Source organism: Beta vulgaris, chromosome 2 (genome assembly GCF_026745355.1).
Source record: "Beta vulgaris subsp. vulgaris cultivar EL10 chromosome 2, EL10.2, whole genome shotgun sequence".
In the NCBI taxonomy this organism is placed as follows: Eukaryota; Viridiplantae; Streptophyta; class Magnoliopsida; order Caryophyllales; family Amaranthaceae; genus Beta; species Beta vulgaris.
Genome location: NC_079203.1, coordinates 44,322,801 through 44,348,292, shown reverse-complemented (window position 1 = coordinate 44,348,292; position 25,492 = coordinate 44,322,801). Strand labels below are relative to the sequence as shown.

General features: G+C 37.0%; 3 protein-coding genes across 10 annotated transcripts in view; 2 read left to right on the top strand and 1 right to left on the bottom strand.

Annotated features, from left to right (window-relative positions):
* LOC104885994 (calcineurin-binding protein 1) overlaps nt 1-16,470 on the top strand; it is a 19,701-nt gene extending 3,231 nt beyond the window's left edge. Inside the window, exons 5-19 of one of the 2 annotated variants that reach the window (XM_057392670.1) lie at nt 2,012-2,223; nt 2,395-4,247; nt 6,172-6,387; nt 6,475-7,041; nt 7,167-7,387; nt 7,494-7,704; nt 7,860-8,015; nt 8,767-8,924; nt 9,029-9,221; nt 9,589-9,974; nt 10,177-10,357; nt 13,410-13,642; nt 13,834-14,479; nt 15,896-15,974; nt 16,135-16,470. In XM_057392670.1, coding sequence (XP_057248653.1) covers nt 2,012-2,223; nt 2,395-4,247; nt 6,172-6,387; nt 6,475-7,041; nt 7,167-7,387; nt 7,494-7,704; nt 7,860-8,015; nt 8,767-8,924; nt 9,029-9,221; nt 9,589-9,974; nt 10,177-10,357; nt 13,410-13,642; nt 13,834-14,479; nt 15,896-15,974; nt 16,135-16,385 — 5,563 coding nt within the window. In that variant the 3' untranslated portion in view covers nt 16,386-16,470. Of the gene's footprint in view, nt 1-2,011; nt 2,224-2,394; nt 4,248-6,171; nt 6,388-6,474; nt 7,042-7,166; nt 7,388-7,493; nt 7,705-7,859; nt 8,016-8,766; nt 8,925-9,028; nt 9,222-9,588; nt 9,975-10,176; nt 10,358-13,409; nt 13,643-13,833; nt 14,480-15,895; nt 15,975-16,131 lie in introns of both variants that reach the window. The other variant, XM_010670568.4, reaches the window with a different exon arrangement.
* LOC104885963 (photosystem II D1 precursor processing protein PSB27-H2, chloroplastic) lies at nt 15,892-25,492 on the bottom strand. 7 transcript variants are annotated; one of them, XM_057392671.1, is made up of 5 exons: nt 25,354-25,492; nt 24,092-24,161; nt 23,133-23,530; nt 22,112-22,283; nt 15,892-16,283 (listed from the first exon to the last, which is right to left on the bottom strand). In XM_057392671.1, exons 1-4 carry the CDS (start codon nt 25,438-25,440, stop codon nt 22,146-22,148), a joined length of 693 nt encoding a protein of 230 aa, XP_057248654.1. In that variant the 5' UTR covers nt 25,441-25,492; the 3' UTR covers nt 15,892-16,283; nt 22,112-22,145. The 7 variants fall into 7 exon arrangements, with proteins under 7 accessions (XP_057248654.1, XP_010668850.2, XP_010668844.2 ...); XM_010670548.4 differs by lacking the exon at nt 15,892-16,283 and having other exon boundaries at nt 21,982-22,283; XM_010670542.4 differs by lacking the exon at nt 15,892-16,283 and having other exon boundaries at nt 21,982-22,283; nt 24,092-24,185; nt 25,354-25,466.
* LOC109134723 (uncharacterized) lies at nt 18,994-20,037 on the top strand. Its single transcript, XM_019248782.3, has one exon. The coding sequence runs from the start codon at nt 18,994-18,996 to the stop codon at nt 20,035-20,037; it is 1,044 nt and encodes a 347-aa protein (XP_019104327.3).

Genomic DNA, 25,492 nt, shown 5'->3' with positions numbered 1-25,492 from the left:
TTTCATCCACCACCCACCACCCACCACCCACCACCCACCTCCCAATATCCATCATAGATATCACCACGTGGGCTGTGGCCCGTATACAAGGTGGTTAACAGGTACTATGTGAAAACCACCCTGCATGATCAGATATGCGGTTGATTCATTGTGTAGTCCACTAGTCCCCTCCCCCTTTCCTAATGTTTATAAAAGATGGATACTCGTGTCTGCGCACATGTAGCCTATGGAACCTCATCCAGTCTTTCATGCTGGTGGACCAAGAGGTATGTTTGGGCTTGGTGTGGTGAAAGAGTTGAGGTTTAAGGTTAATGATATTGAAGAAGGGAAATTGGACTTGATTTTTGGGATTATGCAGCAACTTTCACAACTTTGGCGATTAGACCATTGTTGGCATGTTGGCCTGAGTTTTATTCTCACAAGTGAAATCTTGACATGTTGTCAGCTCCAGCCTTCTCTATGCATGGTCAATGATAGTTTTTATGGTAGCAAGGATATCAGGTCTGAATTGCAATGGTGAAAAGTAAAGGACTCTCTTCTAATATGAATTTTCCTTATTTTTTTTTAACTTCTCCAGAAAGGGGATTTGAAACTTTAAGTTGGGGATGGCAATCAATGTTCATCATATTTGGGGTAGTCTGATTATCCATGAAGGCGTATGGGAATGCAAATACAAGAGAATCAAAAGATAGCCGAAGGGAACCATTTCTTTGCATTCTCCTATTTTGGTTAGAAATCTGTCAATCAAAATGGTCTTACGCCTCTTAAGTTCACTGTTCACCTGACATTTACTGAAATGAAATTATTTTTACCGATTAAATGATTTTTAGTAAATGAAAGCGACTTTTACAGATTAAAGCTGATGTTGACTGATTAAAATTTATTGTTGCTGAATCTCTAGTGTTTTTCTCTTTAAACAATTTACTGAGTTTTACTGATCAAAAGTGATCTATAATAACTGATTTTGCTGATTTAACATGATTTTTACGTAGTAAGACTGATTTTTACTGAATCTTATTTTTCTAAAGTTGAAGTGAACAAGAACTTAGTATTTCAAGGCATGTCTTAGAGAGTTAGAGCCTACAGGTAACATACTTAGTAATGCTAGTTATTTCATAGCATACATGGCTGACTGTCTGGTGATTGCTGTGGGTTATTGCATTGGAGGGTCTAGAGATTTCCAGAATCCAGATATACCTGGCCTTATGCCTAAGCAGTCTAGTCACGCATCAAAAGATTGAACTCCATAAATAATTAAGCATGTACATGGAAAACAATCTTCAGGTCCACCAGGAGTTATATTAAATGAAGCTATTTACAGCATGTGGATCCAGAGAAACAAACCAAGATCTGCCAATCTAATAGTCTTGGGAAGTTACATTTTGAAAGAATATTTAGTATTGCAAGTAGAGGTACTGAGCAGATGAGAGATTCTCTTTTGAACTAATATTTTGTTACAGTTACTGTAATGGTGGCCTGGTGGGTTTAGTTTCATAGTTGCTTCAACAGGGTTCTGTAGTCACACCCTACTTAGAAGGTGCGGTTGAAGTTCGTGGGTTTTTTTTTTGGCTGATGTAGTTAGTTGTGGGATGTTGCTGGTTTTATTTTGATGCTGAATTTTATTCTTTCGGCAACGAAAAATATTCATCTGCCAAAAGAAAAAGAAAAATATTCAGGTTCATCTAATCATCTTTATGCATTTAGTGGTCATCATCATATTTTTCTCAATGTATTGACGGTTTGAAATTTCTAACTTAAAATATTGGTATCATGCATAGTCCCATGTATTGATCAACTCATGATGGATTTAGGTGATGATATGTATATATGCAGTTTATTATCCTCCAATCTGATCACTTACCTGAAACTTATGGCTTCAAAGTATAGCTTTCAACAGCACTAAAGTGCTTTCATCTATTTTGCTGCCAATCATAGTTATTGTCTTGTAGTTGTTTTGAAGTTTCATGAGTTTTGGTGCATGTTGCTTCGCTTTATATTTCATTTTTGACAGGTTTTTGGCACTGAAGAACCTTGCCACTGTTTTCTTGCAACAAGGTCCTGCACACTATGAAAGTGCATTACACTGTTATCTGCAAGCCGTGGAGATTGATACGAAGGATTCTGTTGTCTGGAATCAGCTGGGTACACTGGCTTGTTCCATGGGTTTATTGAGTATATCTCGATGGGCATTTGAGCAAGGGCTTGTTTGCAGTCCTAACAATTGTAAGCACTAATCAGTCTCTCTAACTGCTGATGTTCTCTGTTTATAGAAATTTGCTTGTCTACTATTGACTTGGAAGTATTTTATGAACTAGTCAGAGGAGTATTCAGGTAGCTCTAATTTTTCTCTTGGTCGACTATGAAGTGTTAGTTTTTCTGTTTGATGATATGCAGGGAACTGTATGGAGAAACTTTTAGAGGTGCTTATTGCTATTGGAGATGAAGTTGCAAGCTTTACTGTTGCAGAATTAATTTTGCGGCACTGGCCATCTCATGCTCGTGCTTTTCACGTCAAGAAAACTATTGAAGAGTCGGAGCCTGTACCGTTTGCCCCAAGAGGTATTGATAAACTGGAACCAGAGCATGCCAGACTTAAATTTATTGACAAGAGAAAATCATCTAACAGTGATGTGGACGTGGACAGTGTGCCAAAAAGGTTGAATCAGACCATTGAATTGCAGTTGAGAGAACTCTCATGGACTGCTCTTGCGGACATAGTCTTGGGAATCCTGCTGTCTCATGATAGATGTAACATTGAAACAGTAGTTGAGAAACCTAATTGGCCGGGAAATATGAGAGTAGCAATATGCTTGCCTTCAAAACTTGAAGATGCTGAAATGTCTACTATCAGTTCTGCTGAAAACATCTCAAACAGCGAATGCTATACAAGAGATGAAAGTAACATTAGTAGAAAAGAAGTGCATGATTCTGAAGAACAGATACATGAAAGACGAAGCACTCGTTTAGTAAGCCTTAGGAGTCAGAAAACAGGTAAGGAAGATGCTGAATTTTCTGGGAATAAAGACATGGAGAAAGTCGTGATTCATTCTCTACAGCCTTTTATCGTAAGTAGACAAGAGATCAAAGATTTTAGTTATTCTTCAAGTCATTCTTTGGACAATGAATGGCAAGATGTACAAAATTTTGTTATGCAAACATCTAAAAGTTATGGTGCTTATCAATTGGGACATCTGCTTTTGGAAGAGGTTGCAAAAAAAGGCCTAGTACATCGTGATGCATTTATGAAGTTTCTAGAGTTGGAAAAATTGACAAGGCTTTGGGGATGTGAGAGAACACCTGAATGCAGTCTCTTTCTTGCTGAGTTATATCATGATCTAGGATCATGTTCGCACGATGCATCAAGTATGACTGAGTTAATGCACGAGGCGTCCTTCCATCTCTCAAAAATCATTGAATCCGTTGCCTCGGAATCACCTATGGATTTGGCTATCGATTGGGGTAAAGGCTGTTCTAAGGTTGGTGAGATTACTGAAGTTGGCTCTAAAAGTTCTGCTAGCTGTTCCGAACGGCTAAAATCATCATTGGATGCATATATTTTGACAGAGAAGAGTTCTTTTTGGGTCCGATTTTATTGGTTAAGTGGTCTTGTTTCAATCTGGGAGGGCAACAGAACGAGGGCTCATGAGGAATTTTCAGTTTCTTTATCCCTTTTGGAAAACTATAGGAATTTGAATGATATACCTGGTTCTATCCAATTGCCTCATTGCAAGGTTAATAAAAAATTGACCACTAATAAAATTCGTCATGAGATAAATCTACTAGAAGTTCAGTTTCTGCTGAAGAATGATGTTGCTGAAATGCTCAAGAAAGAAATGTATTCAGAATGCATAGACTTGCTCGCCCCACTCTTACTGCCCACAAAAGGTGTTAATGTGGAAGCAGCACTTGTAGCTGATCAAGATGAGGGTGTTACGACTGGTGAACTATCAGCATTAGATGTTCTGATTAAAGCTTGTGAAAAGGTAGACCCACTGAATGTGGAGGTGTGCCTGAATTGTCAGAAGCGCAAACTCCAAATACTCATGGTTACGGCTGGGATGGAAGATTGTGTTGTCTCATGTGAATTATTCTGTGAGAAGTCGACTCCAAAAGTAATGTCTACTTTTGGAACAGAATTAAATGATACTTCAGGATGGAACTATTTTGATTCAATTGCAGAACAAGTCAAGTCCATTTCTGAATGTTCATCTCGGGTGAAGAATTATATTGATCAGCACAAAGATCTGGTAATGACTTCATCCTTTCTTATTATTATGAGTTAATGTTTCTTTAGTATACTTCTCGTTCCTGTTCAGTAGTTCTAAAGAAAGAAAAGGGTGTCAATGACTTTGTCGTGAGCAAAAGACTAGAATATCTTTATTTGATTTACATGTTACCTTTTAAATTACTTGCGGAGGAGGCCTTTTTGAAGAACTTGCTTCAAGTACCTTTGAGAAGGAAAAAAGCAAAAACAGGTATTATCACGCCAAAGAACAGATATCATCGAGGAACTCAAGTAGATAGTGCTAGGATATTTCACATCTCCATAAGGATACTATGTGTTACATGAAATTAGCTGTGTGTTTACAAGTTAATATTGTTGGAAGTCCTTTAGTTGTTGCTTTGGCTTGAGAGGACTTTACTTGATACCAAATTCATTCTGGAAAATTTCTGCTTAAGAAAGAGTCTGTGGAAGTCGAGACTTCTTTTAGGACATATCTTTTAGTGAGGCAAATGTGAGATACCGTCTACTCTAATATACATACATGTGTAATACATCGCTACTACTAAGAGAATTTCGTGTGAGCTGAACTCAAGTTGATAGTTAGATAGTAAATAGAGTTTGTGAAGTTAGTTTTCATGCTGTAGTTTTCCAGGTATGCTCTTTCTGTTCCTCGAAACCCCTCTGATCCCACCCCTTATAAACAGAAAGGAGTTTAGGCTTTTCTAGGAAGTTTTAGAAATTTGCAGCTGGATAAATACCATTGACTTGTGATTTAGTGAGTGGGAATAGATTTTTGTTTTAAGTTATGAAATGGGCCATGAGGCTAGTATGGGAAAGTACAATTCTATTGCTCGGTACTCACAGTGTTGGTATGCTTTTAGATAATTTTCTGTAACCACAAGAGCTGTACTGTCATAGTATCGTAGAACAATTTGATGCTGAATATACTAATTAACCAATTACTTAAAAACATTGAATATTCTGATTATCAATTGCCTAATAACGATAATCATTTGGATTGATTAGCTACTTAAGAGTTTTATAAAGTATCATAAACTATCCTTGTTTGCTTTTGTGCTGTGAAAGATGCATAATTTCCTTTTCTTGACTTTGATGTTGGCTCATTTGTTGTTACAAGGGTATATACGGGTATGTGCTAAATCTTGTTTTCAGTTCTGTTGTGTATCTTAGTTTCAAAAAAATTTCTCTTCTCTTATTTTTCTTGGAAGATGAAATACAGTTCTTCCTCAAAGGATTTGAAACTTTTATTGAAACAGTCGCAGAAGCTACACCAAATAACATCCTTAAAGAGAAACCAAAAAGACAACAAGAAAACTACAACTTGAAAACAGAATCAGAATGTGAGGAGCTAAAATAAATGCACCACATCCTCAAAGTCTTTTTCGTGTTTTCTTCTGGCCTGTCTTTTGCTTGCTGTCATTTTACCATTGAAGTAGTCGTTTATTATAAATTGAACACAACATATCTTCCAAGATTGATTATTGTTGTCGCTGATTTACGAGGCACCTCTTTGCTAGTATACCTTTGGGTACCTCAATATCTAAACACAAAGTTGATAGTACTGTGTGGGTATACACCCAACTTATAAGATACCTCAATGGCATTTTTGGTCCATATTACGTCTGAAATTGGATGCTGACTTGCTGATAGTCTGATATCATGGTTTGTTTTTTCGTATGCCTTTTCAGCTTTGGCAAGCTTTATCTTTTCCTTTCTGCTTACGATTCAATGTCTAAAATCATTTTAGGATGTGACAATTTTCAGATCCTAACATCACCCACTTTTCTTTGTTGATGCCAATACTGGAATCACATAGGATGATGGAAATGGTATCTTATATTACCCATTTCGGCATTTGTGCATGCTTCTACTTGTTTATATGGTTACTTCACTGCTACTTATATCTACTGGTTATATTGTTGCAGAATGATATCAATATCCCACGAAGCAATATTGCTGATATTCAAATTTTGTTGCTGGCACTCATGTGCAACATAGCAAGAATGTGCTTCGGCAAGAAACCTGCCGGCGTCTCAACTTCAGATCATAGAGAACAGAAGCAAAGATGTTTCTTTGTCAATGCAGCAATTGCATTCTGCAAACTCCAACACCTGGATCTGTCAATTCCCATTAAAACTCAAGTGAGTTAGCCGTGAAAATCTTTGTCCAGACCATTTTCTCCGGTTCCCCCAGTTTTAACTGTTCTTTACACAAAATCTAATCCTCAGGTTGATTTAATTACGGCAATTCATGATGTGCTTGCCAAGTTTGGGTTGTGCTGTGTTGGCGAAGATGGAATAGGGGTGGATGGAACATTTCTTAAACTTGCTATAAAACATTTGTTGGCTATGAAGATTAAATCTAGTCACCATTCTATGAGCAAGGAATCAAAAGGATTTAATGATGATGCCAAGGTATCTGCTGACAGGCCGAGTACAGGACCTGAATCTGGTGAATTGTTTGCTCCTGATAGTATTTCCTCTGTTGAAAGTGAGCAGGGAGAAAGTTTAGAAGATAGATCTACCAACACATTGAGCAATCAGCAAGAAATGAACAAGCAGGTCTCTCGTGCTGAATCCGAACTTGCTGAAGATGAAAGAGAAGAACTTGAATCTGCAATTGATAATGCATTGAATCAGTGTTTTTATTGTCTGTATGGCCTAAATCTTCGTTCTGATACAGCCTTTGAGGATGATTTGGCGGTGCATAGAAACACTAGTCAGGCAGATTATCAGTCCAAAGAGCAATGTGCTGATGTGTTCAAATATATATTGCCGTACGCGAAGGCTTCAACTGTCAGTTTCTTTCTTATTTTCTCTTATGTTAAAGCAATTGTTTCATTTCGAACAGTTGTCATTGCTTGCTTAACTCTCACTCTCTGTTTTTCTGTGTTCCTTGCTTGCATTATCTTCCATCCCAGAAAACAGGTCTGCTCAAGCTCCGAAGAGTGCTGAGAGCCATACGTAAACATTTTCCACAGCCACCAGATGTGGTTCTTGATGAAAATCCAATTGCTAGATATCTAGATGACCCAAATGTCTGTGAAGATAAATTCTCAGAAGAGGCTGGGTCTGATGGTTTTCTTGATTCGGTAGTTAAAGTCACGGGGATCCTCAACCAGAACAAGATATTAGTAGGAAGGTAAAAATATATCATTGCTCCATGAGCTTGTTTTTTTCCTGTTTAGTCTTTGTTCTCTTGTTTTCTTCTTTGGAAAATGTCTTTACAGGCGATATCATAATCACAGCTGTGAGCCCTATATGGATGTCTATAGAGACCTGTACTATCTTTCGGCCTTGTCTGAGGAAACAAGTGCTACTGATAAGTGGCCTGGCTTTGTACTCACGAAGGAAGGGGAGGACTATGTTGAGCAGAGTGCAAATCTTTCCAAATATGATTTGTTGTTCAATCCTTTGCGCTTTGAGAGTTGGCAGCGTCTTGCCAATATTTATGATGAGGTAAGATGGATCTGCTCTAATGTCAAGAGTCAAGACTACGAAAGACTTCTTTAACAAGTTATTCTCAACCCTGTTTATTCTATGAAACAGTATTGGTTTGGTAGGGAGAGAAGACGGTAGCTTTATTTTTTATCAACTAAAATATGCTGAAACAGGAAGTAGACCTGTTGTTAAATGATGGAAGCAAGAATATAAATGTGACTGGATGGAGAAAGAATGCCTCATTGCCTCGACGAGTTGAGTCAAGTAGGAGAAGAAGCCGACGATGCCTATTAATGAGCTTGGCTTTGGCTAAGACTTCAGAACAGCAGGTATTACTTTGCCATGGCTTAGACCTTGTGGAGGCAGCTTCTTGAATTCACAACCTTTCTTGTTACTTGTATGAGCAAGATGTACTTATTGGTGTTCTTGTGTAAGAATTTGGGTCATGTCAACAGGTATAATCCAAATTTTGTATGTTCAACAGGTGTAATCCATTTTTTGTATGTGCAACAGGTATAATCCAATTTTTGTATGTTCAATAGGGTCTACTGGATAAATTCATGCATTTACCCCTCTGATATTGGTTATTTCACTTTTTGTTCTTTTGTTTCTTTTTCTTATCTCGGTGGCTGTCTTTGGAAACCTCTATACATTCAACTTTTACATTTCTGGAACATTTTGTGCTTTTAAGTTTTACCCCTTGTACTTCCATATTTGACCCCTATTTTCATTTTCATTCTTTTTATTTTTTGGTCAACTCATGCTCTCTTTATTTTCGGAGAGTACACTAGTAGTCATTTCTTTCCTTTCTCGAGGAGCTAGTGGTCATGAAACTCGTGATTCTAAAGATTTGGGTCAGAGTCATCCTAAGGGAATGAAATAGTGAGTTCATAATGCACACTGAAGAGTTGAATTTCTGCTATGTTGGAATCGAGTTGCTCAATCCAATTCTTTTTAAACTTCTTATCTGAATGAGATGGAGGGGGGGGGGGGTGGCGTTTCTTTCTCTCTCTTTTTTTTAGAGGCATTTGTATTCGTGGGTGGCTCTCTTATCTTTGGTTATCCTTTATTAATCTACAGAGTGAGATACATGAGATGTTGGCGCTGGTATACTATGATGGACTTCAGAATGTAGTACCATTTTATGATCAAAGAGGTGTTGCGCCAAGTAAGGATTCAACATGGTTGATGTTCTGTAAAAATTCAAAGAAACATTTCGAGAAGGCCTTTGCCTACAGGTACCTTCTGGATTCTTCTCTATTTGTTTACTCATTATGTATGCCCTGTGTTTGCTAATTCTGATCTGTTTTAGAGCCTCTATTGATTTGGCCTGTGGTTTTAGGCAGGATTGGTCACATGCATTTTATTTGGGGAAACTTTGTCAAAAGCTGGGATGTCCATCGGAGCTATCACTTTCATATTATGACAAGGCTATTGTAATAAACCCATCAGCAGTTGATGCAATTTATAGGATGCATGCTTCTCGCTTGAAGCTACTATATACATGTCGGAAGCAGAATTTAGAAGATCTAAAGGTGGTATCTCATGCTCTTATATGGCAACCATGATTCCCTTACTTCACTTCCAATCATGTTATAGGTTTTTACAAATTGCTTAGAAGCGAGTTTTCTGTTGCATTCTGTAAGCTGATATATTCTATTGTTGCATTCTGTAAGCTGATATATTCTCTTGTTGCTTTCTGTAAGCTCATATCCTGATAAGCTGTTATAATAGGTTTTGACTATCATGCCACCTCTTCAAAGGCTTTGCCATGACAGTGTTAAGGGTGACTGTTATTTGAGTTGGATTTCTAGGCGTGTATCTCTGATCAGCCTTTTCTGAACAATTTCCAGAATTATATTTTGATACATCTGCATCTGAACTCTATTCTGTTTGATCTAGGTGTTTGCTGCTTACTCCTTCAATCAAAGCACTAAAGAGATAGTTATGGATATCCTTGATAAAGTGGAAAAACCAGAGTTTCCAGAAGTCGACAGGAAGGGTCATATCCTATCTGATACTGATGATCGTAAACATGGGATCCACCAATTGGACGAAGTCTGGCGCATGCTGTACAAGGATTGCCTTTCTGCTCTTGAGATATGTGTGGAGGGGGATCTAAAACATTTTCACAAAGCTAGATACATGCTTGCTCAAGGTCTTTACAGAAGAGGTGAAATTGGCGATCTTCAGAAGGCAAGGGATGAGATCTCTTTCTGCTTCAAGTCATCACGTTCTTCATTTACGATTAACATGTGGGAGATTGATAGTTCAGCCAAAAAAGGAAGGTATAAACTCAAAACATTCTGTATTAATCTACTTTTGCTCCTTTGATGTCTTTCATGTTTTCATTGGCTTGAAGTTCTAGCATGGGGTGCATAAGTGGCCATACACTATCTCGCGACCTCTTCAAAACCTTTTTCTTTTAGGTTCTAAGCTATAAAATCATTTTAAAGTGTATTTCCTGTCTTACTTTATCTTTGGTGTCAGACGCAAAGCACCTGCGGTTGCTGGGAGCAAAAAGGCTCTTGAAGTTAACTTACCAGAAAGTTCCAGAAAATTTATAACTTGTATAAGGAAGTACTTGCTATTCTATCTGAAACTCTTGGAGGAGACTGGAGATGTTTGCACCCTTGATCGTGCTTATGTTTCTATCCGAGCAGATAAGCGGGTAATGCAGAATAAAACCTTAACATTCTCTCATGTGGTGCTGTGGTTTATGATATTTAGTGTTTAATTATTATTTTTATTAGGAGTATTTTGCGAAAGCAAAATATGAGAAGTTATTGGGATACAAAACCAGAGATCCTGTAGTATGTGACAATGTAGAAGACAGAAATCAAATTTGTAGAATATCTAATTGAGATATCCTCAAGAAATGAGACGAGACGCGCACTAGATTAATTACTCTCTCCCATGAAGAGAATTTACTAACTTACTATATGTTATGTTCCAGAAGATCTTAATTATCTTGCCCCAAGCAAATAAAGGTAGACTTTATAACTGCTGTAGATTCCAGTTCTTTATTCCAGCCATAACTCACATAAGATATGTGCAAAGTGAAGTCGATGTAAAATTGTAGTAAGACAGTAAGACTACTCACCCAATCAAACTGTAGAGCTTGTTCCATGATATAAGGAACTTATCAACCTTAAACATGACCAAAGGAATCGAGAAATAGAGAGGACTTCCAGGGTTTTGTTTTAGTATGTGAGCCTCAGCTCTTATCCCATCTGTCTCTTTAGAGACCGTACGTGCTTTTGATCACAATATTTTATAGGGAGTGCACTCTACGGAAAAACCAAAGTCATATATTTAGCTAAAGAGATTTTCGAAAACCAAATTACTGAAAACTAGACTTCTTTGGACCTACTTCTTCTGCAACCTGCCACCAAAAGGTATCCTTTCATAATATTATCCAAACTCCCAGGTACTCACATCAGGACCTTAAAAATGGAAAGGAAATACGAAGGTTACTAGGGAAGCAGGATTGGAGAAGAGTAATTCTGCCCCAGAAGGAAGAGTGTGCTCTCTTCTACCTCTTTAAAATAGGGCAGGTTCCACATTAATCTTCACAATGCTAGATTTAGACAAAGTAATCCTAATAGCAATCACTGAAACTAACTCAAGATCTGGAAAGTCAAAGCATTGTTAAACTTAATCAATTGCCATGCTGCAAGTGAGAAAGCAGGATCTCATTTCTACCATTCAAAACCCGTGCACCACCAATGTAAACAAGAAAGGGAGACTTTTTTATCCATAGAAATCCCTAAACCACCTCAGATGACAACTATTAACTAGCACCAAAAGACACAATTAAGAAAACCTTCACTGAATTCATCTTTTCCATCTAGGCCTGAAATCTTGCTTCTCCACATACAAGAAGCAACTACAGATCCTAGTATAACTTGTCTGAAAAAATCCAGCTTAAAAATGACCCCAGACTGGTGTCCTAAAATTAATCTAGGATCTCATTACCCTTTTATCATTTGGTTATTTGTTTGTATTCTTGGTAGCGCTTATGTTTCTGGTCAAGCAGATGAAAGGCTAAACAGTAAACTAGAGGTTTAAGTTTCTCGTTTAAATTTTAAAATATATATTCTCTGCCGTTATTAAGCTTTTTACGGCTGTAGTGTTTTTCTATCCAAGCAGCTGTATGTATCTCTATTTTCACTCTAAGCTATCTTGCTAGAGTAAAAGCTATAACTCTCATTCTTCTTTCATTTTCCTCTTTTACCTATACTTTCCGCTGGGTGGGGCGGTTGGGGGAGGGGGGTGGAGGAGATAGAGGTGGTTAATGACTTTGGTCTTCTACACTGCACTCTACGGGTTTCTTCTTATGCTAGTTGAAGTAATTCTACGCTTTTTTCTTCCTTCTCTATTAGTGTCTTTCTTCTCTGTTCCGCCTTATCATTTTGGTTTTAGGTGCTATATCCATTATACATTCGCTTGTTATGCGGGGATTGTTGATCCTTCTTTAGAGTTCAGATTGCTTGTTAGATATTTTCCACAACTTCCCTTTTGCTCTTCTTCTCCTTGGTTGTGGAAGAAAAGGAAATTGCGGGTTTGAATTTGTCGAGGATAATATCGTGACTTTTTTATTCTCCCTCTTTCTTTCTTTTTCCCTTTTGGAATTTTGATGCCAATATTAGTGAATTTTTCAGATTTTTGGATCGATATATGAACTTTATACATGTCTAACCGGGTGTGTTTTTTCTTCATTTCATTTTCCTAGTCACAAAAGGTTCGAGTTTTTTCAAATCTGCTGATCTGAATTTTGTCTCTTAGCAATACATTTTTCATGTCAAATGATGGAACCGGAGTCAAATAGGCGAAGTCTGTCACTACATTGGTTAGCGACAATGTGCAAGGGGGGGGGGGGGTAGCTATAGCCTATATAAGTTGAACTCGTATAGAATGTTGACGAAGTCAAGATGGTATGGTTGTCAAATTTATAAAAAAATCCAATACAACGTAATTACTAAATTAGAAGTCAAATATATGAACTTTGCTCCATGATTATCGAATGATTATGTTGATTTATGTGCAATAGTGCAAGTATACCCATTACTTTCATCTTTCAATTCAATTATTACAAATGGTAAAATATGACCTTGACCTCAAAAGTCCATTTAATTGTCAATTCCAGGTCAGGTAGTATTATCGTTAACTGTTTGGGAAGCCTTTTTAAGTCTGGTCCTAAAGGAAATGTCACCATTTTTATTCTATAAACCATCACAGAACATGTTTTTAACATAGTAACTTCCTACATATGGTTCTATATTACTTTTTCAATCTTTCTCTTTGTTTGATGGCCTAACCAATCTCTGCCCTCATGGACATTGTTGGGGACTTATTCATTTTCCTAAATTTTAATTGTAGACGGTAAGTCACATTGTTCTTTGCGGGGAGGGTAATATGTGATGTTATGATCCTGTAATCCTTTTCACTTCATATGACGAGTTTTCCACTTAGATACTATCACTTTGAATAACTTAACAGAAATCAATATCACATTTTATTGTCACAATCAGCATGAACTTGTGCTACCAGCATGGAGAAAAAAAATTTGGGGTTCTTGTGTGGTATATCTTCCGTACCTCCTTTTGTATTTATGTGTATATGTGCCTATGTTGACGTCTACGTGGACATTGTTTGGGCTTTTGGTGCTCACTGATCTGGATACGAAGGGAAATACTATATAACAAAGTGTTTGAATCCAGTTCTCATTATGCCTGGAAGATCTGGCTCCTGTGGCTCTTGGGAGGTTCATAAAGACACTTATCTCATCAATGTCGTCAGCTAATGATGCTGCTTCGACTGCTGCAAGAAGCTCTCCTGAGCAGATACTCGAGAAGATGTTTACTTTGTTCATGGAGCAGACAAGCGTGTGGCCTGATATATGCAATTCGCCAGAAATCAAGTGCCCGGAGTTGTCAGAAAGCACACTATATGGGTAATTCATGCTTTTTCCCCCACATTTTCTACTAGCTAAATGTTGCTTTTTCAACTGCTTGCTTTGAGTGTTATATCATATTCTACCATTATCATGAAATTGTTTATAGACTTGGGTGTGCCTGGTTTTAGCAGTCAAAGGTAACTGACTTAGACAGATGCATTACTTTCTAGTTTTTTTGCCAAATGCAGTTATCTCCACCAATATGTATATTCCTTAGAGAAAGATGTCAAGCTTGAATTCCTTGAAGGCATTAATGAGAAGATACGAAAGCGTTGTAGAAATCCAAAATTGTCGAATAGCAACTGTTCTGGGGTTTTCAAGCATGCTTCTGTTGCCTGGTGCAGATCTCTTGTAATCAATCTTATTATGATCACACCATTACATTCTAGTGTCCCTGGTGAGGCAATCGCTGATTCAGAAAATGAGCAGCTGTTGTGTTTAGATCTGCAAACCAATGATTTCTGGAATCCTTTGTTTGGAAATCCAGCACACCTTGCAATTCTTCAAACCAAATGGAATATGTTGTTATCAAAAGTTGAGAATGTTATAGTCAAGAAAACTTCAGAGGAAAATTTGGAAACTGCAAATTCGCTGCTGAGATCTACTTACAGCTTCTATCGTGATAGTTCGTCGATGGTGCTCCTAGATGGTGTGAATCTCTTCTGGGTTCCAGCTCGACTGATCACAACTGGGAAGTTTAACCTGAGCACAGAGGGGGTTGAAATTGTTGACGTGAGTGTACCACGGAAACTTCTGATGTGGGCTTACACACTGCTGCATGGGCGTTGCCCAGGCATCTCTGCTGTTGTCAAGTACTGCGAAGAAAATATGAAGGTACCTGATTTTTCTTTTGCTGTCTTCTGCAATTATGTTCTCACTTTCAGTCATTGCATTTTTAGTTCGTACGAGCAACGTAAGTCTAAAGGAAGATTATTTAGCGAAGTTATTTAAATTACAGGGAAGATATCTTGACGTTGTGTGAAAATCTAAATTATGTCTTGTTTTAAAGGAAGTACTGGCGAATTTTTGGACTGAATTATGATTTAGGCTAGTATGAGTTTGCCTTCTATTGCATTTGCATAGTAGTTTTTTTTTTTTTTGTTATTTCATTCATCCATATAAAGTTTATGTGCTTTTGTTTTCATTAGTTATAGGACTTTATTTACATTTAAGTATAGGATTCCACTTTATTTCCAAAGGAATGACTATTAGTGAAAGTTGATAAGAAACTCTTAACGAACTTGTTTGTTTCTTTTAAAAAAAGTATCTTAAAATAAATATTTTGGGAATGTTTATATGATTTGAAAGAGATTTATAATATCATCGCAAGAATCATCTCACTTCTCATAATAAGTTGGCTAGATAGATAGTCCAAAACATTAGTGAGTTTTTTGAGCCTATTAAACTGACACATCCATATCAATCTCTTACTTTTCTTTCTTGTGTGATAGTGCCGCAATGAATTGTGGCTCTTGAACTTGATTTGGTACTCTTTGAAGCTTTGTGACGGAAATGCATATGAAGAAATGATTTAGGCGTTCTTTTCATATAGTATAATATTTCCCTTTGTTTAGCCCTTTTGAGCCTTAAAAACCTTTTTTTTTTTTGCTAACCATACATTAAAAACTAGGCCTTCCTACATATTTTACCCAAGCCTGGCTAAGAGGAGATCTCCTACATATTCATAACAAATCCAATTAATGAAAAAAAGAATTAAATAAGAATTAACACAAAGATTCAACGTGGTTCACTAATAATGTGTCAGCTACGTCCACACAAGGAAAACTGATTTTTTATTATGTTTAGAATAGAGAGTACAAGTTACAAAATAATTGAGAGGCAGACCTTAATTAAAAGGTTTATATAGTACTTTTATAATTAACCTAAACAGACGGGGCTTAAACCCAAAACCAAAATATAAAAGGTTACTAACCACATTCTCCGAAAACTTCGGGGGAATTGCCCCCACGCCCCCGCCATGGCGTTTCACCCCTGGAATCCTAGCGCCAGATAATGCAAGGCATATTTCAACACAGTATTTTAGCATCCAGTTTAGGTCATTTGTCTCTGGAGCGGTCTGGATCTCTTTCATGCAAGCTTCATTGAGTAATGAAAATTTTGTGATATATATTTAATTATATTTTTAACTGAAGAGCCGTATAATGTCATTTTTGCGGCACCGATGCGGTTCTCTCTGGCACAGGGTTTCACTGCTAATTCTTTTGCCTAATTTTATGTTTTTCTCCGTAGACGAAAACCAAAAGAGCAAATGCTGCATTTTCCTCGGCTTCTACTGCTGGCATGCCAACCATTCCAACTGCTCAGTCAGGTGCACTTCTTAATGCATTTTGTAGAACTTGGCTGTATTGGGCTGTACAAAACTAAAGAGTCACTTTTTCTATTTCAAATGTGTAAAAGTTTTTTGTTCGTGTTTCTTGTATTTCTGAATTTGTTCATCACTGATTTTCGTCATCCGATTGCAACAGTAGTTGTTGGTGGTTGTAAAGACGGGGTGACAAGTCATGGTGGAATTGCTCCATTAAGTGGTCTGCAGTCTTTGCCTGAAGCGGGTGAAGCTCCTGCAACGAACACTGCTCCTCCAAATGATGGCCAAAAGATTCTATCCACATCTCAAAAACTGCACCATTGTAATAACAATATTAATAATACCACTGTTCCAGAAAGGAGAACTTTTGATCTTAATAATGACGCAGAACCAGAACGAATTGAAAATTTTTGACACTACAAAAAACTCGTCGCCTATATGCTGTTATGTGATTATACTGGGCAGGTTAATGCATGAAATATGGCTACTTGTGTGTGTATTTGGTACTGATGTTGTCTGTTGTGTATCTAGTCACTGCTACCGTCTCTCCCTATTACCCTGCTCCTTCAAACTTGTTTGGTTTTCGTTTTGCTATCGAAGTAAGCTTACAACGCGATGCTGTACCAATATTTAGTCAGCCAACAAGGCTGCATCACACCATAATAAGGCATACACAAACAATATTTGGAGTAATTTTGATAGAGGGTGGTTGCTGCCACAGCAAGTCAAGCAATTTCTGACAGGTTTATCTAATTGTGTGGTAATCTGATACTTTGTTACCATTACTGCCCCAAAATGGGACTTGGTGGATAGAATCAGATCCAATTGGCTGGATCAGAGGTGCCATTTACGTACCTGAATAAGATAAGGAACTGTTTTTCTGGTTTCAATTGTTCCTCAAGAGTAACAATAACCATATTCTGGTTTTATCTACTTACTAAGGTGTTGTTTGGTTGGAAGCTATTTCCCTTGGAAATACAAATTCCTAGGAAATACATTATGGGTGTTGTGTTTGGTTGGAGGGAAATGGGAGAAGCATAGGAAATACAAATTCCAAGGGAAATAGAATTTCCCATGGAACATGGGAAATCACTCACCAAGCCCCCCCTTGGTGAGTAATTTCCTAGGAAATGCAATTTCCTATGGTGTCAACCAAACAATTTTGTCTAATTCCTAGGAAATTAACAAGGGAAAAAATTTCCCATGAAATGTAAATTTCCATGGAAAATTACTTCCCATGTGAACCAAACAAGGCCTAAATATTATAGAGTGGCGTAAGCAATATTCAAGTACGATAAACACGGGTCCGGTGTATTATTGAATTGGGTCGAAGACGGATGGGGTTATAGGAGGTTTGAGTTGGGCTTTTTTATTAACTTTTTTGCTTTTTTATATTTCATGAAAATTAGGTATTTTTCGTTTATATAACTACTTTAATATTTTTAGTATCATTGACATATATACTTCCTTCGTTTCATATTACTTGATAAGTTTCGACTTTTTACACTATTCACACACTCACTTTGATTGTATTTTGTGAATCCTACATAAGAAATAATATAGTCATGTTAGATCTTATTAGATTGATCTCGACATCTAGTCTCAAAATATCAATATTATAATTTACTTTATAATGATTAAGTAACGGATCAATATGCTTACCCGAAGGAATGTTTCATTTTTCATCGGCGAGTTACATCAAGATTTTTAGAGCTTTCCAACTGCCTGTTTTTCAGCATAAATTCAGTTCGGTAGGATCCTTCGTTTTACCAACTTTTAAAAAAAGTTGAATATATTTTAGGAGGTAGTGTGTGTACTTCCTACGCATGCACATTTCGTTCACAAATGATTGTGTTTAACTCCCTTATGAATGCTTGTTTCTTGAAGATGCTGATAGCACAGACCATTACAGATCGGAATACATGGATGAGATCTTGTACCAATATGAATTTTAGTCTCCTATATCAATTTTTCATAAATTTTGGTAAACCTTTTCCGGATCTGTTGATGAAGTACATAGCAAAAACATAAATCCTGCGGCAACTTGATGATGCAGTTGTCTGAATCCACCTCAGCATACAGGGTCTAACGATGGCTGAATCGATAAGAATATGCAGATGTGTAGCAGAAAAATTATACTTCCTCCGTTTCAAAATAGATGGGACATTGTGATTAAAACGGACTCCTAGGCAAAAATTCATAAGTATGTTTAAGGGAGGTAGATTAAATGAAGTGGTCCCATGTGAAAAGGAGGGAGAAAATATATTACTTGGGGACCACAAGCTGTTTGCCGCCAGCTCTTTTGGAACAAAGGGGACCACTTTTTTTTTCCCTCCATTTTTTTGGAAGTACATTAACCTTTTACACAATACACTACAACCAAAACAGAAAATTTAAAGTTCCCTCTAAAATTTCAAACCACTTAAATTTAACTTAAGTTTAGTACAGATTTTTGTTTTCCCTATTTAAGGGTTACAAACATTCCCCAAAAAATTAAGTGTTCCTACCAACCAAAATGTAATTAAGGAGAACATTCTCTCCTACACATTCACTGCACACACGCAGCACTAGATTAAGCAACAGAATTCTAAGGCAAAAAAAGTCAGTTTTTAATCTCTTCATCATTTGCTGCATCTGGACAAAATGGATGCAGCACAAGAAATGTACAATGCTGTTGTTGATGAAGAGGACTTGGATGAGTACTATCTACAACTACTTGATGAGATTGTGCCCAACTTCAACAGTCAAATCTCCTCTGAACCAGAATCTGCTGCACAATACCAAAACAGAAAAATTAAACCTGAGATGAAGCAAGAAAAGAGAAGGAGAGCTGTAGATGAATTGTTAATTATGGAAGAGAACGGAGTATTACCATATGGTGCATTGAAAGAAGACAGCAGATAAGTATGGTGTTTCAAGACACACAATAGAGAGATTATGGAAAAGAGCATGCAATCAAAGAGTTACGGGTGATGTCATTGATGTCAGGTCAAGGAAAAAGGGAACTGTGGGGAGGAAATCAATGGAATATAGTGAGGAGTTTCTCCAATCAGTGCCACTGAATTTACGCACTTCAGTTAGATGCTTTGCTGGGGCACTCAAAGTGTCTCCTTCAGCAATTTATAGACTGCTCAAGAAGGGGAAGCTCAGAAGCCATACAAGTAGCAACCATCCAAGTTTGACAGAGACTCACAAATTGGAGAGGATGAAGTGGGTTCTATCCCACATTCTACCTGGCACACCCACTGTACAAGCAGAGTTTATACACATGGAGAACATCATACACATTGATGAGAAATGGTTCTATTTGAACCCAGATACAAGGAGATTTTATTTATTGCCAAGAGAAGATGATCCATATAGATGTTGCCAATCAAAGAGATTCAAAATTAAAGCTATGTTTATGGGGGTAGTATCAAAACCAATGTATGATGCTCAAGGTAATCTCATTCATGATGGCAAGTTTGGCATCTTTCCTTTTGTAGAGAGGGTGGCAGCAAAATACACTACCAAAAACAGAGATAAGGGCACTATTGAAACAAAGGCTGTTGAGAGGATCACTCAGAAGGTCATCAGAGACATGATTATACAGAATGTACTGCCATCTATAATGAGTAAGTGGCCTGCTGGTATGTCCAAGGATATATGCATCCAACAGGACAATGCTAGGCCTCACATACAAGGAAATGATGAGGCATTCAAGGCAGCAGCAACTCAAAATGGGTTCAACATCATGCTCATTCAACAGCCACCTCAGTCCCCAGATTTAAATGTTCTTGATTTGGGTTTTTTTAGAGCCATACAAGCTTTAATGTATCAAACATTTCCTAAGAACATAGATGAGCTCATAACAAATGTGCAAGATGCATATGACAGATTTGATCCTAGTGTTATGAAATACACATGGTTACAATTACAGTGGATTATGGTTGAGATTCTACAGGTTAGAGGAGGTAATAATTACAAGAACCCTCATCATGGGAAGGCAAGATTAGAAAGGTTGGGTCTTCTCCCAAAAATGTCAAATGTGATCAAGTTATTGTGGATGAAGCTGTGCACTATTTGAATGAGAAGTTACCAAATGAAAGTGAACAATTGAGTACTTTGACAGTGAGGGGTCATTGATGAAGACTAAAATGAATGGTATGTGACATTTTTTTGTGAAGAATAAGTTTTTTGGAAGTACATTAAAAGTGGGTGAATTTTGGGAAGAATATAGTTTTTGCAAAGAACATGTTTTTTTGGTAAATACATAACAATGCCATTGAAGTAGGAACTTTTGTTAAACTGCACACCAAACCTAATTATGTACATGTAGTGGAGGAATGTAGGTTTGTAAATGCAGTTTATATCAATGATTATGCTTATTCTATTTACAGTTATGTTTCTTATTTACACCATTGTTATTGTTTTTTTAGTTATAGGGACCGAGGCATACCTATGAATTAGCAAAGAACCACAATCACAATTACTCATGTAAAGACATCATTTGACCTTCATAATCCATCAGGGAGACTTTTAACTTATGAAGGAGTTCAAATCATTAACACCTCAAGGCACAATGCCGAGCAAATCATTGACTCACTTCAAGTTTTTGGTGAGTCCTTCATCATATGGATTAGGGAGTGATTTTAAAAACAGGGGGACTCAATATACAACAACAAACCAATCCCACAACAAAGGCTTTCTATATTCATAACTCATCATTCATCAATTTGACATCACCCTTAAACTCTAGGTCAAGCTCAACATAACCAATAATCAGCCAACACAACCAAAGCTCCCAAGAACACAAGTATCAAACACAATCCAAGCTTATCCAACAGCAAGCCAAACATTGAACATCACCAATAGAAACATTCAACATCACCAATCAGATTCAAGATCACCAACACAAGGCAAATATACATAACCATTAAAACAGAATAACACAAACCAACAACAGAAAATATTAACATGCAAAAAAAACGCAAGTAAATAAGGATAACAATGGGACAGTAGTCAAACCTCCCTTACTGTAATTTTTGTTCAAATCTGTACCACCAATCACTATCCCCTTCCTCTTTAAACCAGATTTCATGACCGATTTACTCCCACTACCACCACTTTCTTTAAAAGAACCCACCTTAGCCTTTCCTTTTCGGTTGTATGAATAGTAATTCATCTCAGAACCCATACAAGGAAGAGCACAAACAGTAACGCGTTCAGAATTAGGTTTTTTGAGACAGAAAATGGGGGTAAAGTGGGAGTTTTGAAAACCACTTTTTCTTTCACATCTTCCTCGGAACTCACCAGATCTATAATTACTTCTTCTTCAGAGGACTCACTAAATAAATCATCAGGAAACCATGGTTCCTTCATGTCCTTAATTTCCTCAAGAACAACACCCAGAGCTTTGCAAGCAGTTGGACCCATACACTTTGAAGCAGCCCCTGAATCGTATAGTCTACGGGGCCAAGGAGAACCATTTTCAATTGATCGAATGACGTCAATTATGAACGTCGCCTCTCCCTCATCCGTAGTTTCAAAATGCGCATCAATCAAAGGTTCCAAATTGATATCACAAACCATTTTTTAGGAGAGAGAAAATGATTTTCAAGCAAAATTGCGAAGAACAGAAAGAAAAACGAAGATGAGGAGAGAGAAAGAATATCTGAAGACGAAGTTATGAGGGGAGAGAGATAGATCTGAAAAAGTTATAGAGAGATGAGCAGTAATGAGGGAGAGAGAGTAGATCTGAAAAAGTTATAGAGAGATGAGCAGTAATGAGGGTGAGGGAGATGAGCAGTTATGAGGGAGATGAGAAGTTACGAGAGAGATGAATGATGATGAAGAACCCTAGGTTAGATGAAGAGGTGGGTGGGAATTCAATTGGGGTAGTTGGTGGGTCACTAAAAATGGTGGGAATCATTAGTTTTAGGTTAGGATTAATCAGATTATTAGATGTAGATTAAAAAACATAACACAAGTTAGTAAGGGTAAAATGGTAAAATTAGAAGGCAAAAGTTACTAAATAAGGAAAAAAATAACAATGTCCCATCTATTTTGAAACACCCCAAAATAGACAATGTCCCATCTATTTTGAAACGGAGGAAGTATTACAACTCTTTCAGTGAAGAATGTGTTAAGACACGAATAACCTGGAATGCAACTTGTACAGGCAAGTATGTGCAGCTACAGAAATTCTTCAACAATATCTAAATCATGCAAGATTTTGGACTTCACTTCATCGCTGAGAGAAGCTGACGGACCTGCCTTTGCATAAAAGCTGGCAAGGGTTCTAAAAACCTTCTCCAACTCCATATAAGATTCCTGCAAGACCAAAACTTTTTCAGCCAAAGCCCTCTGCCACCTCTACCAACCCGGAAAAGGAGAGGAATTGCAAAACAGATCAGAAACTTCTTGGATTTCAACTTGTTATGCTTTAAAATCAAGGTGTATCTTTTATTTGGGTGTAAATTACACCATCTGACATTCTCCTTCTCACATGCTTTGCACGTGAGACGTGAAAGGGTGTTACACCTGGAAGTAAAATCAAAATTATTATACAAATAACCATAGTATAGCTTCTCTTATCACAGTGAAGAACTACTGGACATTCACAAACTGATCACATCACAGCTTAATGGTACTAAAAGAACAGTTCATCCTTAGACTTGTTCTCACGATGAATCTTATGGTCTGTTTTCTAGCCTCTAATAAATAGTAAAAATAGTTTAGTATTGAAGTGTAATTTTGTAAAGAAAGTTTCATGCAAATGCCATGATGATAAAGTTCACCTAGAAGGCCAGAACATGTGATTTTCTCTCCATAAATTTCCATTATCACTCAACACCTCTAAATGGTACTGGATGATGATAAACGTTTATAAAGGAAAAGAGATATTTGGGATGGACACATTATCATGATTAATGAACATTGGCACACAAAAAAATTCAACGCAAAATAAGCAATGAATTCACTAAAATTACCACCATATATTACCACCTACCAAATGGGTTCTAAGTGGAAGGAGAGCTGGTAATAGTTGAAGCAGCAAGGTATCAAAAGAAAAGTTCAGTTCACAATCCATGTAAAGCACTTTCCAGTCTTAGATTTCAAGGCTATAGGCATAATTGGTTCTGCATTCCATGATGTGGTATGAAATCTTAATGCATTTACCTCTTTTGCCACAGCTTGTTGCCCCCTCCAGTTACTTAAATAATCTCGAATCGATTCCTTTGCAGCATCGGCAGTTCGTCTAAATTTAGCCATATCTTTTGGATTTTCCTTCAACGACTCTCGTAGAGTCTTCAAAACCTCCCTAGCTGACTTCAAGTAGGCTTTAGGCAACACTTTGCCTGACTTAGTTTTTTCATTAGGATCAAACAATGAGTTAATTGTGCCAAATACGCCTTCATCATCCTCTTTAATATTGGCTTTATCCACAGCATTAACTGGTTCTAATATTGTGGCCTGCTGGAATGTTAAAATCGCGACCAATGAAGTAGTAGTACATAACTGTCTGCGGGTGAAGTGGGTTTCCTGAGGAAATAATACCAAGTGAGACTCCCATTTGCCTGTTACATGTCAAAAGGACTAAATTTGTAAGAAGATGATGCAACAAGTCTCATACTAAAAGTTATAAATTGGTCTATATATAATTATTATATGCTTAACAAAAAGAAAGATCTCCTAGTGCTTTAGAAGTTGCCACCTTGATGTACGGGAACTCTCACGAAGGTCATGTTTCCTGTTTCTAAAACCTGGATAGTCAGAAACTTATGGGGAGAAGTTTTCTTTGAATTACCAGGAATTCACACACCCAACTATCTCTAAGCAAGATTACTGATTTATTGCTCTAGTGTTAAGACCTTTCCAAATTCTATGAAATTTATGTTTCTTCATTTACAATATCTATATCTTTGCAGCAACTATCTGCGTTCATGTATGTCATCCTTTGGCTTGCATAGATAAAAAATTATACATTGTTATGCAGACTCAGAGTCTTACAGAGTAGTAGAGGTAAGCTAGGAGCCTAGAACAACCCTTGACGAAAGGAAGTCATAGAAAAAGAACGAAAAATTCAATTTCTGACAAATTAAGAAAGTGAAAACAAACATAAAAAAAAGTATTCTTACAATCTTTGACAAGTTTTTCCACCACCTTGCAACTACTTGTGGGCAGTCGCCCCTTCGAAAGTAGAGCTATCTGCATGTACAATTCTCAAGTGAACTGCATAACTAACAATTTTTACTTCATTTTGTAATACAATGATTCAAAATTATCTTAAAATCACAAATGCCTCGCTATAAGATTCATCGTCGTATCTGGTATGGCATCGCCAAAAATTAGTCTTACTACTTACTACGTGTCTGCCACTTTCTAGTTTTCAGTCAAAGATACATTACAGCCTTCTCCACCCATTCCTTTTCTCAGAGAACTAGCGGCTTGTTTGGTTAGTGGTAGTAAATGGTGGTAATGATAATGATTTATAGTGTAAATTTGCGAATATATTCTCATGTCAACATTCATGATAATGCTACTTTATCACAAAACACCTATTTTCTTCTTAAAATTTCATTACCATCCATTACCACTTGAGAATGTGTTATTGAATGGTAATGAAAATCTATGAAGAAAAACAAATGTTTGACATCAAATTTCATTACGATGGATGCTAACATTGCCATGTCTTCACAAACTTACTCTAGAAGCATTACCATTAACATTATTTAGTAATTAGTACTACTAACCCAACGGACCACAGGTGTCATTAAAAATACTGACAGCAACTTTTATAATCCAACATCTTACAAAATGACACATTTTTTATATTAGTAAAAGAATTGTGGTTGAGTTGTATAGAATAGTGCATAAGTCGAAGTGTTGCGAGTATTTCAAAACGAAGGAAGTACTACCTTTCTAATATCCCTATGGCCCTATCCCTACCTCCTTAGTCCCTACTGTTATTGCCAGACCAGGGAGAACCAGGCCCGTCCCTGAGCAGAGAGGAGGGCGGCCGCCTGGCCGGGGATGAAGGTATTCATCTGATTTCAGCACAAACTTGAAAAATTGATCTGATGAAATTAAACAAGAACAAATGAACACAAATATGCGCATCTACAAATTGTAACACAATTTTCTTATCATTTAGTTCCATGAAACAAACATGAATTAAGAAATTATACCAGAATTTCGAATCATATGTTTATAACATGTAAATTATCCCTAAAACATGAAATAACATGTATGAGATAAAGAAAAAATAAGTTGAATTCATGAAACAAACAATAACAACCGCATAAAACCAATCGCATGAAGTAGATCTTAAAAATCACAATTCCACACCAAAATCCGCAACAAAAAAAAAAAAGATTCATCTAAGGAACAAAACAAGAACCTGGAACGAGCTTCTGCAATTCGAGCTTTGGAATTTGCGTATGAGAGGTTCTAGAGGAATTTGCATATGGGTTGGGCCCGTCACCATGAGGGTGTTCAGTGTTGTAATATTATTCTATCTATACAAATATATTAAAAAG